General features: G+C 67.9%; 3 protein-coding genes across 6 annotated transcripts in view; 2 read left to right on the top strand and 1 right to left on the bottom strand.

Moving 5' to 3' along the window:
• The window catches only part of ANKRD11 (ankyrin repeat domain 11), a 130,653-nt gene extending 127,653 nt beyond the window's left edge, over positions 1 to 3,000 (top strand). For all 4 annotated transcript variants that reach the window (XM_038148590.1, XM_038148593.1, XM_038148592.1 and 1 more), the window contains exons 10-13: positions 444 to 542; positions 634 to 777; positions 1,783 to 1,875; positions 2,227 to 3,000. In XM_038148590.1, coding sequence (XP_038004518.1) covers positions 444 to 542; positions 634 to 777; positions 1,783 to 1,875; positions 2,227 to 2,412 — 522 coding nt within the window. In that variant the 3' untranslated portion in view covers positions 2,413 to 3,000. The remainder of the gene's footprint in view (positions 1 to 443; positions 543 to 633; positions 778 to 1,782; positions 1,876 to 2,226) is intronic.
• Positions 3,001 to 5,355: 2,355 nt separating this feature from the next.
• SLC22A31 (solute carrier family 22 member 31) lies at positions 5,356 to 8,794 on the top strand. Its single transcript, XM_038148545.1, has 9 exons — positions 5,356 to 5,895; positions 6,401 to 6,504; positions 6,579 to 6,733; positions 6,884 to 7,052; positions 7,334 to 7,455; positions 7,558 to 7,666; positions 7,748 to 7,962; positions 8,059 to 8,170; positions 8,246 to 8,794. Exons 1-9 carry the CDS (start codon positions 5,356 to 5,358, stop codon positions 8,592 to 8,594), a joined length of 1,875 nt encoding a protein of 624 aa, XP_038004473.1. The 3' UTR covers positions 8,595 to 8,794.
• On the bottom strand, positions 8,789 to 14,631 carry CDH15 (cadherin 15). The gene is made up of 14 exons (XM_038148596.1): positions 14,454 to 14,631; positions 12,645 to 12,788; positions 12,357 to 12,512; positions 12,136 to 12,280; positions 11,879 to 12,039; positions 11,553 to 11,681; positions 11,255 to 11,440; positions 10,933 to 11,186; positions 10,709 to 10,851; positions 10,405 to 10,641; positions 10,095 to 10,334; positions 9,642 to 9,778; positions 9,406 to 9,561; positions 8,789 to 9,328 (listed from the first exon to the last, which is right to left on the bottom strand). Exons 1-14 carry the CDS (start codon positions 14,502 to 14,504, stop codon positions 9,131 to 9,133), a joined length of 2,337 nt encoding a protein of 778 aa, XP_038004524.1. The 5' UTR covers positions 14,505 to 14,631; the 3' UTR covers positions 8,789 to 9,130.
• Between the last annotated feature and the right edge of the window lie 1,744 nt (positions 14,632 to 16,375).

Here is a 16,375-nt window from a genome sequence, read left to right as displayed (position 1 = left end):
TACGTGGAACACGGGAAAGTTGGCTCTTAACTCCTGCCATCATTTTCCCAAGCTCTGCTCTTTGTCTTGGCACTGGGATCAGCATTTTACTGCTGTGCTGCAGGAGCAGCCTGGCTAATACAAATGCATCAATAAACGTGGTGCTGCAGGTGGTAAATCTGGGCTCCAGGCTGGAGGAGAAGGGTCAGTGTGACCAGGCTCCGTTCCCTGCTGCACGCCCTGCCCTGCAGCACGAGGGCGGGTCAGGCTCTGGTTGTTCTTGCCAAACCCTCACCCTCACTGAGTCTGAGCACTCCAGGACCTTGTCCTCGGCAGAGCTTCTCCACAGGCACCCCATGGGATGTCCCTGCCCCCTCTGTGGCCAGCACACGTTTCAGGGTGCAGCCAGCCCCCGGGCTGCGCCCCTCGGAGGTCCCGCTCTCAGCCCCTGCCTGTGCCCGCAGATCGCGCCGCCGCCGTCGCTCGCGGAGCCGCTCAAGGAGCTCTTCAAGCAGCAGGAGGCCGTGCGGGGCAAGCTGCGGCTGCAGCACAGCATAGAGCGGGTAAGGGCGCTCTCCAGCTGGGGAGCAGGGCACCAGTTTCCCCTGCTGGCGGGGCTGAGGCTGCCACACTCACTGCTCTGCTCTTCCTCAGGAGAAGCTCATCGTCTCCTGCGAGCAGGAGATCCTGAGGGTGCACTGCCGGGCAGCGAGGACCATTGCCAACCAGGCCGTGCCCTTCAGCGCCTGCACCATGCTGCTGGACTCCGAGGTGTACAACATGCCTCTGGAAAATCAGGTCAGTGCCTGGCTCAGTGGTGAGGAAGGGCCTCAGGGGCTCTGCAAGACCCTGAGGGAGATGGGCTTTTGTGGAGGGAAGCATGGAGACAGGAGTTACTAATGCTCTCCTTGCTCAGGTCACCCACCACGGCACATGGGTGCAGGATGTCACCTCTGCAAAAGGGCAGGTTAGATGGGATACTGGGAAGGAATTGTTCCCTGTGAGGGTGGAGAGGCCCTGGCACAGGTGCCCAGAGAAGCTGTGGCTGCTCTATCCCTGGAAGTGTCCAAAACCAGGTTGGATGGGGCTTGGAGCAACCTGGGATAGTGGAAGGTGTCCTATGGCAGGGGGTGCAATGAGATGAGGTCCCTTCCAATCCAAACTGTTCTATGACTTGGAACATCGTTTGCCTAATTGTCTAATTGAATGTGGGATACAGGGAGTTCATGTCTGTTAGGAGCAGAGATGGCTCAGCTTTGTCAGTGAGCCTTGGGACCCTCCATCCTTCTTGGTCAGGATCATCTGCACTGGAAAGGTTTCCTTCACTACACTCTGAGGTGTTTCTCCCTGTGGAAGGAAGGGAAGAGAAACATTTCACTGCTGCATTGCAGGAGGGATCCTGGACACGGACAGCATCCTGGGATTTATTAGTGAGCTGCGTATTGATCCAGGAGCTCTGATTTATCTGGCAGCATTTCCCAGCCAAGTGTCTGTGCTGCTGCTATCCTGGCGTCAGTTGAAGGAGTCAGAGAGGTGCAGGTGCTGTGATGGGCTGACATGGACAGATTCCCTGCAAAGCAAGGAGAAACAGGGAGTATGTGCACATGGGTGCATTCCCACCTGAGGCTGAACCCCGGGAAAGGGCTGCGGGAGCAGCTGGCAGCAGTGATGTCTGTCCTCCCTCCCTGCAGGCACTGCAGTTCTGAGGAGTTTGCACCCCAGGAGGGGCTTGAATATGGCCTGTGGGACCTGTAGCTGCTTAAATCACAAAACTAATCCCTCCCTTTGCTGTCCCATCCTTAGGGAGATGAAAACAAATCGGTCAGAGACCGTTTCAACGCGCGACAGTTCATTTCCTGGCTGCAGGACGTGGATGACAAGTATGACCGGATGAAGGTGAGAGCTCTGGGAGCCCCGTGCTCCAGGCAGGGGCATTCCAGGAGGGTTCTGCCTGTGGCTGGAGCCTGGGAGCTGCCTTAGTGGTTTCCAGCACAGAGTGGGTGTCCAGAGATTGTCAGGGCAGTGTGCATGGCAGTGGATGCTCTGGAGTGCTGACAAGCCTTTCAAACCCAAACTTTCGGGTTTGCCTCGGCTCCTGCCGGAGCTGGGCTCAGCAGAGATTCCAAATCCGGGTGTCCTGTGTGTGGCACCCCTTGCTGCATGTAACACTGTGCCCGCGGTGGCTGCGTGTCCCCTGCCTCTGCCTGCCACTCGGCCCTCACGTCCCGTTGTTGTTTCCCAATCCAGACGTGCCTGCTCATGCGACAGCAACACGAAGCAGCTGCCCTGAACGCCGTGCAGAGGATGGAGTGGCAGCTGAAGGTGCAGGAGCTGGACCCCGCGGGGCACAAATCCCTCTGCGTGAACGAGGTGCCCTCGTTCTATGTGCCAATGGTCGACGTGAACGATGACTTTGTGCTCTTGCCGGCATGACAGTTCCAAGCCAGGAGACATCTCTGAACACTGGCAAGGACGGGAGCGCTCCGAGGTCGGGCGGTCGAGCTCACATTCACCCTTAACCGCTTGCTGATGAATCCCTGGTCAGAGGAGGAGGAAGCAGCTATCGGCAGAAAACAAAACAATAAGAAAAAGAATTGCACTTTCTTCACGACGTGTCCCTCGCTTCCGGACTGACGCGGCTCCGCGGGGCAGCGGGCCGGGCGCAGCTCCTTCCCGCCGGCGCCCGCGGCGGGGAGGCTCCGGGCAGCGCGGGCAGCGGGCGCTCAGCGGCCCCGGGACTGGCCGAGGCGCGGAGGGACGAGGCCAAGGACACCGTGTGTGTGTTGCGGAAGCTGCTGAGCGGGGCCAGCAACCACGTGAACCATGTACTTGTGAACACCGTGATTTCCAGCTCTCTGTTTTCCACCGGGCGCGGATCTCCTCTCGGAGAAGCTGCAGTAGGAAACCATGGGGGGAGGGAGGGGGGTGTTTGAGTTTCTCGTTCCATCATGGGTATGTCTAAAAAAAAAACAAAACAAAAAAATACTACAAAAAAAAAAAATCACAAAAAAAAAAAAAAAAGCAAACAAACAACAATTAGAGACAAAAGGACAGTGTCCGAGGTGGGCGGCGGCGGCTCCGGAGCGGGGACAGCTCCGGGATGTGCCGGTGGCCCCGCAGCAGCCGCTGGGGACGGGCAGAGGAGCCGCCAGGGCGGCACGGCCGGGGAGACGGCGACGCAGAGAAAGGACTTTGCCAACTGTGTTTTTAATGGAGTAAAATCCACGTGGTTTATATATTTTTTCCTTTAATCTTGGGCATTTCGTTTCTCTTTCTGAGAACATAACTTGAAAACACTACAGAGCCAATACTCATATAAAGAAAAATTGTATCCCATAAATGCTGTACAGTTTTTATATACATTAACAATGTACTTTTGCTGCCTTCTAGATAATTTATTTTGCAACACATTACTGCACAGTTGTAAATAACTTATGTACTGTAACATCACTTTCAGTTATGTGTAAAGAAATAAATAAATTAATTAAAATTATCTTTGTATTTATAGTTCACCCTGGGCAGCAGTTTCGCTGTCAAGGAAAAGGTTGCTCAGATCAGCTGCCCATGGCAGGGGATGGAACAAGACAATCTTTAAGGTCCCTTCCAACCCATACCGTTCTGTGGTTTTAAACGTCATCCTCTCTTTTCCATGCCTCTCTGTGTGCAGTGGGATTGGACCTCTCCAGGGGTGGGTTATGAGGAGAGGGGACCCCCTGTGTTGGTGAATTCACTGCCCCCAGAGTGACTGAGCAGGAGATGCTGTTTTGGGGTTGCAGAGTCTGGACAGGGATGGGTGGATCCGGGCAAGCTCAGTCCTCACTCAGGAGCTCAGGGGTGCAGCTGGAGGCAGATGCCAGTGCCGTTCCAGGACCTCTGTGCCTTCCTTCTGCTGCTGCCCAGCCTTTCCTGGTGGCTGCAGCTGCCAGCCCCAGGCAGGAGAGAGAGGTGGCCCCCACGGACCCCCACTGCCAGCTCTGAGTTCTCCAACTTCCTCTGTTGGGGACCAGAGGGGACCCCTGGGTTGAGCCCCCAGCTCCCCACTCACTGCTGCCAGCTTTGCAGCCACTCGAGGAATTTTCCACGGTGGGGGCAGGAGATCCTGGAGGATTTCTCTCCAACGCATCGCAGCAGCTTCAGGAGAGCCAGGGGGTCCCACCCTCCCCTGCCCGGCCCCCAGCCCCTGCCTTGGCACCGCTGGCACCAGGACTGGAGCTCGCACAGCCACAGCAGGACGGGCAGTGCCATGTCCCAGCTGCAGCCAGAGGGATTGTTTCCCCCCCTCTTTTCCTGGGCTGTGGGATCAGTGTGATGGGGCACTGGAACCAATGCTGGGGCCAGGGGTTGCTCCTGTGTCAGGGGCTCAAGAAAGCAGCCACAGGTAACACTTGTTCTTGGATTCATTTCCATCCCTGGTCTTCGTTTTGTTAAACAGCCGTGAATTTGTCTGTGTAGCCACAGAGAGGCCTTTCATGGGCATGTAAAGCTGGAAAGTCCCGTAGGCTCCTCTGGCCACGGTGCTGGTGACCTTGGGAGTCTCCAGGGTGAGTTTTCCTCCCAGTATAACTCCCAGACGTGTGCGGGGGTGTGGATCCTTCAGAGGGAGGTAAAAAAATGCAGATGGAATTTTTTTAGTGTGATTTTTCAATGTGAGTTTGCAGGTGTGATTTTTCGGTGTGGTTTTCCATGTGATTTTGCAGATGGAGCTTTTCCACCATTGCAGGTCTGAGGCTGAGCACCCGAGTGATGCTGCCGCCCCCAGAAATCACATTTGTGAGTAAATTTTAGAAGGAAGAGGGAAGTAAAGCCTGTTTGCAGTTTGGCTGCTCTGTTGTCTCTTCCCACGGGCTCACGTGGTGCTGGGTGCCAACACGTTCCCTTCCTAGAGGGGGTGTCACAGATTCCACTGGCACCCTACTGGGACTGGGGGACCTGGGTGCATTTGTGGGTGTTCCCAGATGGGTCCTGGAACCCCCGGCTGCACCCCAGGACCCCCAACACCAGCAGGGCCGGGGGATCCCCTGGTCCTGAGAGGGGTCTGGAGCACCATGGAGAGGGGGGCTGAGCTGGGGTGGGGGCAGTGAACCAGGGCTGGGGGGGCAAACTGGGGCTGAGGTGGGAGGAATGGGGCTTGGAGAACCAAACTGGGGGGCTTGGGGGGAAAACCAGGCTGGGGGTGCAGCGGGCTGTGGGAGCTGGGTCCGGGGCTGGGGGGAGTGAACGGGGGCTGAGGGGGGCGAACCGGGCCAGGGATCAGGGCTGGGGATCGGGACCGGGGCTGGGGATTGTGAACCAGGCTGGGGTTTGTGAACCGGGGCTGGGGATCGGGACCAGGGCTGGGCATCCAGGCTGGGAACCGGGGCTGGGGGTCTGAGCCGGATGGGGGGTGATCTGAACCGGGACTGGAGGGGTCTGAACCAGGGCTGGGGGTCTGAACCAGGGCTGGGGGGGGTCCGAACCGGGGCTGGGGGTCAGATCCGGAGGGAGCCGTCGGGGCGGTGCCGCGGGGCGGGTCCGGCCGGTGCCGCCCCACCTGGCCGCGCCGAGCCCGAGCGCGGTGGCGGTGGCGGGCGGTGGCGATGGCTCTCGGGGGGGTCGCGGCCGCGGGGCCGGCGGGCGGCGGGGGGCTGGGTGCCGTGCTTGGCGCTGGCGCTGGGCTGGGCGCTGGGCTGGGCGCTGGGCGCGGAGCCCCCGCACCGCTGCCGCCCCGACACCGCGCTGCTGCCGCCGCCGCTCCGCCGCCTCGGGGGCCCCGCGCTGCTCCGCGCCGCCGTGCCGCGCCTCCGCGGCGGCTGGAGCCCCTGCCAGCTGTACCGCTACCCCTCCGGGGACCCCCGGCCCAACGGCACCGGGCCCTGCACCCGCGGCTGGCACTACGCGCTGCCCGCCGCCGGCCTCCGCGCCAACCTCGTCACGCAGGTGGGCACGGGGGTGGCGGCGTGCAGGGGGTGCCAGGGCCGGGGAGGGCGGGGGACCCCCGGGCCCGGGGCAGCCTGCGGCGCTGGAGGGGCTGAGGGGTCCCGCGGGTAAAGGAGGGGTTAAGGGAGGGGGCTGGGAGCGCTCTAGGGGGGGGGATACCTGAGAGGAGTCGGGGGAACACACTGGGGGGTCCCAGGCACCAGAGCCAGCTGGGGGCTCCGGAAAGGATCCCACGGGAAAGCCCTGGGCGTGCAGGGTGTGCAGTGACCCCTGGAGGGGTTTGGGGCTGGCTGGGGGAGCCCTGGGGAAGGGTGCTGAGGGGCTGCATGGTGTCCAGGGCTCTTGGGATCACCCGTACTGTCTCTTCACATCTGTCCCCACATTTCTGTTCGTGGGGTGTGGGCTCTCCAGGAGCCCTGCAGCCCCGTCCATCCCAGCCCTGTGGGCAGTGCCAGGGGGTTTGCCGAGCCCCCCGCGCTGACACCCCCCCGCTGTGTCCCTGCAGTGGGACCTGGTGTGTGCCTCGCGCTGGAAGGTGCCCCTGGAGCAGACCACGCACCTGCTGGGCTGGACCCTGGGCAGTGTCACCGCCGGCCTGGCCTGTGACAGGTAGTGGGGGTCCCCAGACAGCCCCCGCGGGCAGGGGGCACCGTGCCCAGCCCCTCACAGCCCGTCCCTGGCAGGTTTGGCCGCCGTCCCACCTTCCTGCTGTCCCTGGCGCTGGCCGTGCCCGTGGGCCTCGGCGTGGCACTGGCTGTGGACTTCCTCATGGTCCTGGTGGCGCGGCTGCTCTTCGGGGCCGCGCTGGCAGGAGCCTTCCTCGCCCTCTACGTGGCACGTGAGTGTGATGGGGGCATCGGGAGGGCCCTGGGGTGCGGGATGCTCCAGGCTGTGGGATGTCCCGGGATGGTCTGGAGCACGGGATGCCCCAGGGTGCAGGATGCCCCGTGTCCTTGGTACCCACTGTGGCCCCCTCGCCCCCTGCCAGGGCTGGAGCTGTGTGACCCCCCGCACCGGCTGGGGGTGACCATGGTGGCCGGATTCTTCTGGATGGCCGGGGAGCTGCTGCTGCCGGGGCTGGCCCTGCTGTGCCGGGACTGGCGGGTGCTGCAGGGCGCTGTCACCATGATCCTGGCACTGCTGGCTGCCAGCTGGTGGTAAGGACCCCCCGGGCAGGGGGCTGCGTGGGGCTGGGCTGTGCCCCGGGGCTGGTGCCAAGCTGATCCCAGCCCAGCACACCCTGCCCGGGGCCACGGTGGGGATCAAAGGCCACCCGGGGCTCTCCAGAGGAGTGGAACCCCCCACCCTGGGTAAATGTTTGCTCAGGTTTGAAGCTGAGGGTTTCTGGGCAGCGTTGCTTTGAAGCCAGGTGGGAAGGTCAGTGCTGGAGGGGGGCCAGCCCCGCGGGGAGCCCCGTGACCTGACACTCGTGCCCCAGGTGCCCGGCCCTGCTGCTGGAGTCCCCGCGCTGGCTGCTGGCCACACGGCAGCTGGAGAGGGCCAGGAAGACTCTGCAGGCGCTGGCCGAAGACAACTGTCCCCAGGACAGCCTGCTCGCGGGTGCGTGGGGGGACTGCAGGGGCGATCGGCCCCATCCCCAAGCCGTGGCTGTGGGGTGGTGTAACAGAGCCGGCTCTATCCCGCTTTCCCCTCTCCCGGCAGAGCTGGAGGCCCTGTCCGAGGCGCCCCCGCGGCCCCGGTACCACTCGGTCTGCGAGATCTGCGGCACCAGGGTCATCTGGAAGAACGGCGTCATCCTCGGCTTCGCGGCGTGAGCGCCCGGGGGGGGTCAACGGGGTGGCCCTGGGCCGGGGGGCCCCACTCGCGGCCACCTGACCCCGCTGTCCCTTAGGTTCATCGGCTCCGGCATCCGCCACTGCTTCACCCGCAACCTGGTCCCCCACCTGCCCCACTTCTTCTCCTCCCACCTGGTGCTGCTGGGCACCGAGGCGGCCGCCTGCCTCTTCGTGTGCCTGACGGCCGAGCGCTTCGGGCGCCGCGCCATCCTCCTGCTCTGCACCGTCCTCACCGGCATCTCCTCCCTGCTGCTGCTGGCCCTCACCCAGTGTAAGACCCCCGCGGGACCCCCGGGACGCGGCCCCAGCCAGGGGGAAGAGAGGCGGGTGCGGGGTTTGCCCCCTGATGTGCTTCACCCCCTCGCAGACCTGCTGGAGCTCATCGTCCTCACCCTGTCCGTGGTGGGCACGGCCGCCTCCCACGCCGTCACCATGCTCAGCATCTTCTTTGCCAGCGAGGTTCTCCCCACCGTGGTCAGGTAAGGGGGAGCCGCCCCCCTCTCGTGCTCCGGGGGGCAGCGGGCAGAGCCCCCCTGAGCGCGTTCCTCCCGCAGGGGCGCCGGGCTGGGCCTGGTCGTGGGGGCCAATTTCGTGGGCAAGGCGGCGGCGCCCATCACCGCCATCCCCAACAGCCGCGGCTTCTTCCTGCACCACGTCGTGTTCGCCTCCTTCGCCATCCTGGCCGTGCTCAGCATCATGCTGCTGCCCGAGAGCCAGGGCCGGGGGCTGCCCCAGTCCCTGCAGGACGGCGAGAGCCAGCGCCGCCCGCCCCTGTTCCGCCGCCCCCCCCGCGAGGACCACCTGCCCCTGCTGGCCCCCCACGCCATCCCCCGCGACTATTCCCGCCTGGCCGCCTCCACCAAGAGGACGCTGCGCTCCCCGGAGCCCCCCCGCGAGATGTAGCCGTGCCCCCCGCGCTCCCTGGGGCTCTCCCGGCTGCTGGGGGGGGCCGAGCGGGGACCCCCGCCCAGGGATGTAGGGGGAGCAGCAGGAGGCGGGGGCTGGGGAGCAGCGCCCACCCCGCGGCGGGGCTGGGAGCCCTGGGGTGGGGGAGAAGCCCCCCGGGGGTGCTGCCGGCTCCCAATAAAAGTGCCTTGTTTCTACGGGTCGCTGGTGTGGGGGGGTCACACACCCCCGCCAGCACCCCCCGCTCTTTATTATGGGGGTGCCCGGGGGTCTCCTCGCCCCCTCCCAGCTGCATGGGGCTCACCCGGGCGTCGCCCCCCAGGTTTGTTTTGCGGGGTGTGTGGGTCACCCCCTGCACGGAGGCCTCTCGTAGCACACGCGCGTGCAAAGCCGCTCCAGCCGGGCATCCTGCGCGGGTCCATTCCCGAAGCCTCTGGGCATCTCCCGGGTGTGAGTGTGCGAGCTGCCCGCCGCCCCGTCCCTGCCCCAGCCCCTCCCTGGGCAGCGGGGTGTCCCCTCCTGCCCCCTCCCTGCTAGTGCCCGTAGAGGTCGGCCAGGCGGCGGAAGCGCGGCCCCCACTCGCTCAGGTAGTCGTAGTCCTGGTCCTCGTCCGTCAGGCTGGACACGATGGAGCTCAGGGGGCTGGCGACCGAGCCCGAGCCCTCGTAGTCGTAGATGAGGGCCGTGTCATAGGGGGGCACGCTGGGGTCACTGTCAGCCGCCTCCAGCCCCTGCAGGGACGGGGGGTCACCGTCAGCCCGCCGGCAGTGAGCGGGGGACCGGTGGGGACCGCCGGGCCCCGACCCACCTCGTTGATGAAGTCCTCGATGTCCGAGGGGCTGCTGGGCAGCTTGCGGGGGGCCACGGGGGTCCCGGAGCTGAGCGGGGCGTCCCTGCGCAGGGGGGGCTTGGCCCGGGGGGAGAAGAGCTCGGGGTGCCGGAGCTGGTTGATGTCGTAGGCGTCCTGCGGGGCCGGGAGGGGTTTAGACGTGCGGGGGCTGAGCTGCGGACCCCCGGGACCCCCCTGCCACGGGTCCTGCTCACCTGGTCCTCCTCGCCCCCGCCCTGCTCGTCGTAGTTGAGGATGTTGTCGCGCATGTCGTCCCGAGAGCGCTGCAGGAGCCCCTTGCGCAGAGCCCGGCGGCGCCCGCGCACCCGCGCAGCGCCCAGAGCCGCCAGCACTGCGGGGACACGGGACACGGGGACACGGGGACAGGGGACACGGGACACGGGGACAGGGGACACGGGACACGGGGACAGGGGACACGGGACAAGCGTGTGGGCATGGGGAGGAACGGTCAGAAGGGGTTGCTGGGTAGTGGGAGGTGTTGGGGGCCATGGGTAGGGTTGGGTGGGAGGCCAGGCCCAGGATGGGGCGCTGGGTGGGGGTCAGGTGACAGAATGGGCTGGTGGGGTTCGGGAGGGGTGGCCAGGAGCAGCCCGGGGTTGGGGTGCCATGGGGAGGGGTGGGGGAAGGACCAAAGGGGTCTCACTCACCAAGGAGGAGGACGCTGCTGCCCAGGATGATCATGAGCGCCCCGAGGGTGATGCCGGCCCCGGCGGTGGCCGCGGCCAGCGCCCCGTCCAGGCAGGTGCCGTCCCGGCCGCAGTGGCACACCGAGACGTTCAGCAGCTGCTGCTGCTCCCGCGGGGGCGTCCCCGAGTCCCGGAGCAGCAGCGGCAGCGAGTAGAGCCCCTCGGGCAGCTCCGCCAGCACGGCCAGCACGGCGTGGGTCACTGCGGGGCGGGCAGGGTGAGCGGGACCCTCCGAGCATCATCCCCCGCTAGGGCCCCGGCGGACCCTCACCATTGAAGCGGGCGATGCTCCAGTTGCGGGCGAGCTGCGGGTGCTGGGGGCTGAGCTGGAAGTGGAAGGGGGCTCCATGGGGGGGCCGGTCGTCGTCGGTGGCCCCCAGGAGCAGGGTCCCCCCGCGTCCCGGCCGCCCGCAGAGCACTCCGGCCGGCGGCTGCAGCTGCGGAGCGTGGTCGTTCACCTCCAGGATCTCGATGGACAGGGTGCCGGTGGCCGAGAGCGGGGGCTCGGCTGGGGACAGAGCAGAGGGGTCAGCGGGGACAGCGGGGGCGAGGGGCCGGCGGGGGCGGCTGCTCACCATCGTCGCGGGCGAGTACCAGGGCGATGTACCAGCCGCCCTGCAGGAAGGCGGAGGGGTGCAGCAGCTCCCGCTTGGTGCGCACGGTGCCGGTGCGAGGGTCCAGCCGCAGCCAGTCCGCGGGGTCGTAGAGCAGCGCGTAGCTGTGGGCGAGGGGCTGCGTGAGACATCGCCCCCACCCCGCCCCGCGGCTGCGGGGGCCGTGGGAGGGGAGCGGGACTCACGAGAGGGTCTGGATCTGGTGCGTGTCGGGGTCGCTGGCGGTGTAGGTGGTGATGGGGGTGCCCGGGGGTGTCCCCTCCAGGACGCTGATCCGCCGCGGGTTCTCGCGGAACGCGGGCGCCTCGTTGACGTCCCGCACCCGCACCCGCACCGTGGCCAGCGCCCGGGGGCTGGCGGGGGCCGAGGGCTCCAGCGGCCGCTCGTTCCGCACCGACACCGTCAGCTCGAAGCGGTCCCGCGCCTCGTGGTCCAGCGGCTGCGGGAGGGGCCGGGGGTCAGCGGAGCCGTGAGACCCCCGGTGACCCCCGGCTGCCCCCTGCCCACCTTGACCACGGACAGCACGCCGTCGTTGGTGTGGGGGTCGGTCCGGATGGCGAAGGCGCCCTCGGGGTCGCCCTCCAGGATGGTGAATTTGGCCAGCCAGCTGGGCGAGCCCGCCAGGTCCTTGTCGTGCACAAAAACCTTGCCCGCGTCCACACCGGCCGCCTGCTCCTCCACCTCCATGGAGAACTGGGGGAGAGCGGCGTGGGGCTGGACTCTGCCCCTTTGGGGTGCCGTAGACCCCCGGGGGGGCAGCTCCCGCCCCGCTGACCCCGGCACGTCCCCGCATCCCGGCCGTCACCTCCTCCTTGGTGAACTCGGGAGGGTTGTCGTTGATGTCCTCCAGGTAGATGACGGCCATGGCCGTGGTGGTCAGCCCGTCCCCGGACATGTCGGCCGCCTGCACCGTCAGGTTGTACACCCCCATGGTCTGTGGGGAATGGGGGGGGCACAGCTGAGCCCCCCAGCCCCCAGGGAGCGCAGAGACCCCTCAGTTGCCGCCCACCCACCCCGTCCCCACGCCTGGCTCTGCTCGTGGACGGAGCTGTGGTTTCACACGTGGGTGTCCGTGGCTGCCCCGAGTGCCGGCGTCCCCCCAGCCCCATCCCGGTGACCCCAGCCCGGTACCTCGCGGTCGAGGCCGGGCCGTGCCGTGCAGATCTCCCCCGTGGTGGCGTTGATGCTGAACATGGCTGCAGCGCCCTGCTCCAGGATGGAATAGCGCAGCGCCGCGTTATCCGTGTCGGGGTCGTCGGCGTCGGTGGCATCCACGGTCATCACGCAGGTCCCTGCGGCCCAGGAGCGCCCGGTGGCTGCTGGCACGGGGCTGGCTCGGTCCCCCCAGCCCAGCCCAGCCCAGCTCAGCCCCCCCGGGCCGGACCCACCTGGCTCAGCCCCCTCCACCACGCTCCCGGTGAACACGTCCTGCCGGAAGAGCGGCCGGTTGTCGTTCTGGTCCACCACGATGATCTCCAGGTCCGTGGGGTCCTCCAGGGTGACCCCGCCCAGGTCCAGTGCGAAGGCTCTCAGCTGTGGGGGCAGAGTGGGGGTCGGGGTCTGCCTGGGGACCCAGGGAGGGGCTGTGGGCACCCAGGATCATCCTTACCCGGTAGCGGTCGTGCTCCTCCCGGTCCAGCATGGCGTTGAGGAAAACCTTCCCGCTGAACTTGTCGATGGAGAAGATGCCCAGGGGCTCCTCATCCACCCCCGGCCCTTTGATGCTGTAGATCACCCCTCCGGGCTGCTGCTTGTCTGACTTGATCTGCCCCGGGAAAATCAGGGCTGGGGGTCCCGGGCTGGGGTCTGTGCCCCTCCGGGGGTGCCCCTGTGCAATCCCCTGCCCAGGGTGTCCCCAGTGTGCGAGCTGGGAGAGGGGCTGGGGGCTCTCACCCACCTGCACCAGGAGGTGGGGGATGCGCTTGTGGTTCTCCGAGACGCTGATGGGGGGGATCACCCAGGCCCTCTTCACCCGCCGAGGAGCCTCGTGCTGCTGCCAGGCCTGGGGGGCTGCAGCCCCTGCCTGGGCTGGGCTGACACCCTGGGGGGACACGGCGCTGCCAGAGACCCCGAAACTCCGGGGTGGAGTGGAATGCCGGGCAGTGGGCAGGGAGCTGCAGCTGGCTGGGTGTGCACAGTGGTGGAGTGCTGAGTGCTGGGTGCCCCTGCTGGGGTTGGGGTTGGGTCTGGGGTAACCCAGCTTCCCCAGGAGCTTTGTGTCAGCGTCCCCTGCCACCCCGGTGTGATGGTGATGGGTGTCCTGCTGGGCTCACCAGGAAGGGGTGCCCCACAAATGGCCCTGGTGGTTCCCTGGGCATGGGCTGTGCCCCACAGGACCCCTGGGGAAGGGGGGGTAGCTCGGGCAGGCAGCACCTACCGTGGCCTCTCCACCACATCACTGTCACCACACGTGGGTGTGGCAGTGAGGGTTGGGGGCTCAGGGATCAGTTTGGGCTGTCAGCGTGACCCTGGGGACAGGGCTGGGCTGCTGGGGGAGGCAGAAGGAGCTGGGGGCGTGGGGTGGAGCTGGGGGCTGTGAGGGGGTGATTTGGGATGGAAGCAAGGGGAGCAGGAGTTTGGTGGGCTGCAGTGGGGTCAGGGAGCTGTGGGGACAAGGATGGGTTATGGGGCTGTGTGGGACCGAGGTCAGGGATTTGGGGTGATTTGTGGGGGGGCCAGAGCCATGGGGACTGTGGGAGCTGGGGGTGGGGAGGGGGCAGAGAGGTGTGCATGCAGCCACCGACCCCCCAGCTCCGTGCCAGCCTTGTCCTGGGCCCAGGGACAGGCGCTGTCCCCTCCCCGAGGAGGGAGCACATCTGGGCAGCGCCGGCCTTGCAGCCACATCTGTGCCCAGCTGTGCTGCACCGCTGGCTGCCGGGGGTCCCTGGAGCCCCAGGGGCCGCGTGTGCCCTGACAGGGGACGGGGGAACGGGGGGCAGTGGGGCTGGCTGTGGGGAGGGGGCTGTGGGGAGGGGGATGTGGGGAGGGGGCTGTGTCCTAGCCCCACGGGGTGGGCAGGACAAGGAGCTGGTTCTGCGGCTCGGGGCCGCGCTGTGGCCTCCAGGTTTTTCTCTGCTCCCTCCCCCAGCGGGTGAAACCTCCCTCCCGTCCCTGGGGGCCGCTGGAGCTGGGGGGCATCGGGATGTGAGGGAGGGACGCTGGGGGTCCCGTTCCTGTGGGGCTGCCCTGCAGATCCCCTTTCCTTCCCCTGCCCTGGAGCAGCCGAGCGCAGGGTCCAGGCCAGAATCCCGAGGGCCCCGCGTGCTCCGGCCTGAGAGCAGGATGAGGGGCTCTGGGGGGGCGTGAGTGGACAGGGGGGTGCGGGGAGGTCTGGGACCACAGCTGGGGTGGAAAAAAGAGGAGCGGGGTGTCTTTAAGCGCCTCAGCCTCCCCCAGATCCCATCTCAGCCCATCCCGGTCACAGGCGCAGGCACTGTGCCGGAGCCGCAGGCCCCCCCCCGCCGCCGCCATCTGTGGGGTGGGAAATGCCTCAAGAGGGGCTCCGAGCCCCCACCGCCCCCAGCCCCATCCCCGCTGCCCCCAGGCATGAGTTTCCACGAGGTCTGGGGTCCGGCCGACCCCCGGCTCGGCGCTCAGGCTCCCCACCCCAGCCAGCCCTCCTGGGGCACGGAGCCGGGGGTCCCCATCCCGCCCGGTGCCCGGTGCCAGCCGGTCCCCGCCGCCCCGGTGTCCCCGCAGCCCTTACCCGAGCGCAGAGCGGGGCGAGCAGGCAGGCGAGGAGGAGCGGGGGGCCCATGGCGGAGCGGGGCGCAGCCAGGCCGCCGGCCCCGAGCTAAAATAGCGGCGGGACTGGCTGAGTGACAGCACATGTGCTGCGGGCACCGGACCCCCCCGCGGGCAGCTGGCCCCGCCGCCCCCGGCCCGCAGCCCGCGCCCCCTGCCCTGCCCGGCCCGGCGGGGGCCCGACGGGGGCGGTGCGGGGGCCGTGGAGGGATCGGGGGGGCGCGGGGGAGTCCCCGCTGGCCGGGCCGGGGGAGCGGGGGCCGGGCCGGGGGTGCGCAGCCCCGGGCAGGGCGGGCGGAACGCGGCAGCTGCCGCCGGCCGCGCTCCGGGGATGCCGCGACGGGGCGGGCGGGAGGGGGGGACCGGGCCCGCTGCCCCCCGGCCGCTCCGGCGCCGGGACAAGGACCGGCACCGGCACCGGGACAGGGACCGTGACAGGGACAGGCTCCGACACCGACAGCGGGACAGGGGCCTGGACCGGGACCGGGACCAGAATCAGGACCGGGAGAGGGACCGGGACCGGCACCGGTTCTTCCCGCCCCGCTCGGTCTCACCTCCCGTGGGGGCGAGCCCGCCCGTCTATCCCCGGCCGTTCCCTGTGCCGGTGCCATCTGTGCTGGCGTCGGGGCCCGTCCCAGAGCGGATCGGGAGAGGGACCGGCAGCGTCCCGCGTCTCCCGGGCTCGGCGGGTTCCCCCCGGGCAGGGGCTGCTCCGGGAGTCCCGACAAGGCTCTCGGCCCCCGCTGCCTGTCCCGGCGCTGACCCCGACCCCCCGGTCCCGGTGCTTTCTCCGTCCCACGCTGCCAGTCCCAGCGCTGCCCTCGACCCCCGCGGCCGGTGCCGGTGTTTCCCTCGACCCCGACTGTCGGTCCTGGGGCTTCTCCCGACCCCCGCGGCCGGTCCCGGTGTCTCCCCCGACCCCCGGTGCCTGTCCCGCCGCCGCCGCCGTGCCGTGGCACCAGGTGGCAGCATCGTCCCGGCCACCGGCCCCGGCCGTCCTCGCAGCCCGCGGTGCCGCACCGGGAGCATCCCCGCGGGGTCCCGGGGGTCCCGGTGCAGCGGGGATGGAGACCCACGACCCCCCGGGCGGGGCGAAGGGGTCGAGGAGCTCTTGCCCTCCCGGGAAACCGAGTCCTGGGCTTGGCAAGGAAGTGAAAATGCGTCGGTGACACTGGTGGCACCACCTCGACCCTGCTCGGCAGCCGCGGGTCCCCGCCCAGCATTGTCCCTTCCTTGGAATCAGTGCCCCGGGTGCCCTCGGTGCGGGTCACCAGCACGGGGATGGGGCACAAGGCGTGGGAACAGGGATACAGGAGGAGGGGTGCGGGATGCGCCCCGCGCATAGCCGGGAGCTCAGGGGGGGCGGCAGGGCTGTCGCTGTCCCCAAGGACGTGTCGCGAGCGAGCGAGCGGCGGGCACGGGTGGCCCGCGGCGTGGCTGGGCCGTGGCGTGGGCAGCGGCGCTCACTTGCCCGTCTGTCTGTCCGATCCCATCCGTCCGCCCCGCCGCCCCGTCACCCCGCATCAGTGTCCCGGCGAGGAGCCGGCCCGGCGGCGCCGGCCGGGGGTCCTGGCGGTGCCCCTGCCCCCGACGCGCCGTGGCAGCGGGGCGGCCGAGCAGATGTTCCCTGCCACCGGCACCGCGGCGCGGGGCTGGCAGACGTGACAGGCTGTGACAGGGCGCCAGCCCCGCTCGTGGGGACGCGGCCGCCGGTGGCACGGCCACGGCTGCGGCACGGCAGGGACCCCCGGCCCCCGCGGTCCCTGCACTCACAGTCCCTGCCCCTGCCAAGCGTGGCTCCCGGGATCTGGGGTCACGCAAATGGGGCTCCCGGGATTTGGGGTCCCACAAACTCTGGCTCCGAGCAGGACCAGCCCAGGACTG

The sequence above is a fragment of the Motacilla alba genome, chromosome 11 (assembly GCF_015832195.1).
Source record: "Motacilla alba alba isolate MOTALB_02 chromosome 11, Motacilla_alba_V1.0_pri, whole genome shotgun sequence".
NCBI lineage: Eukaryota > Metazoa > Chordata > Aves > Passeriformes > Motacillidae > Motacilla > Motacilla alba.
The sequence above is the reverse complement of the archived record's forward strand: the minus strand, read 5'-3'. Positions and strand labels throughout refer to the sequence as shown.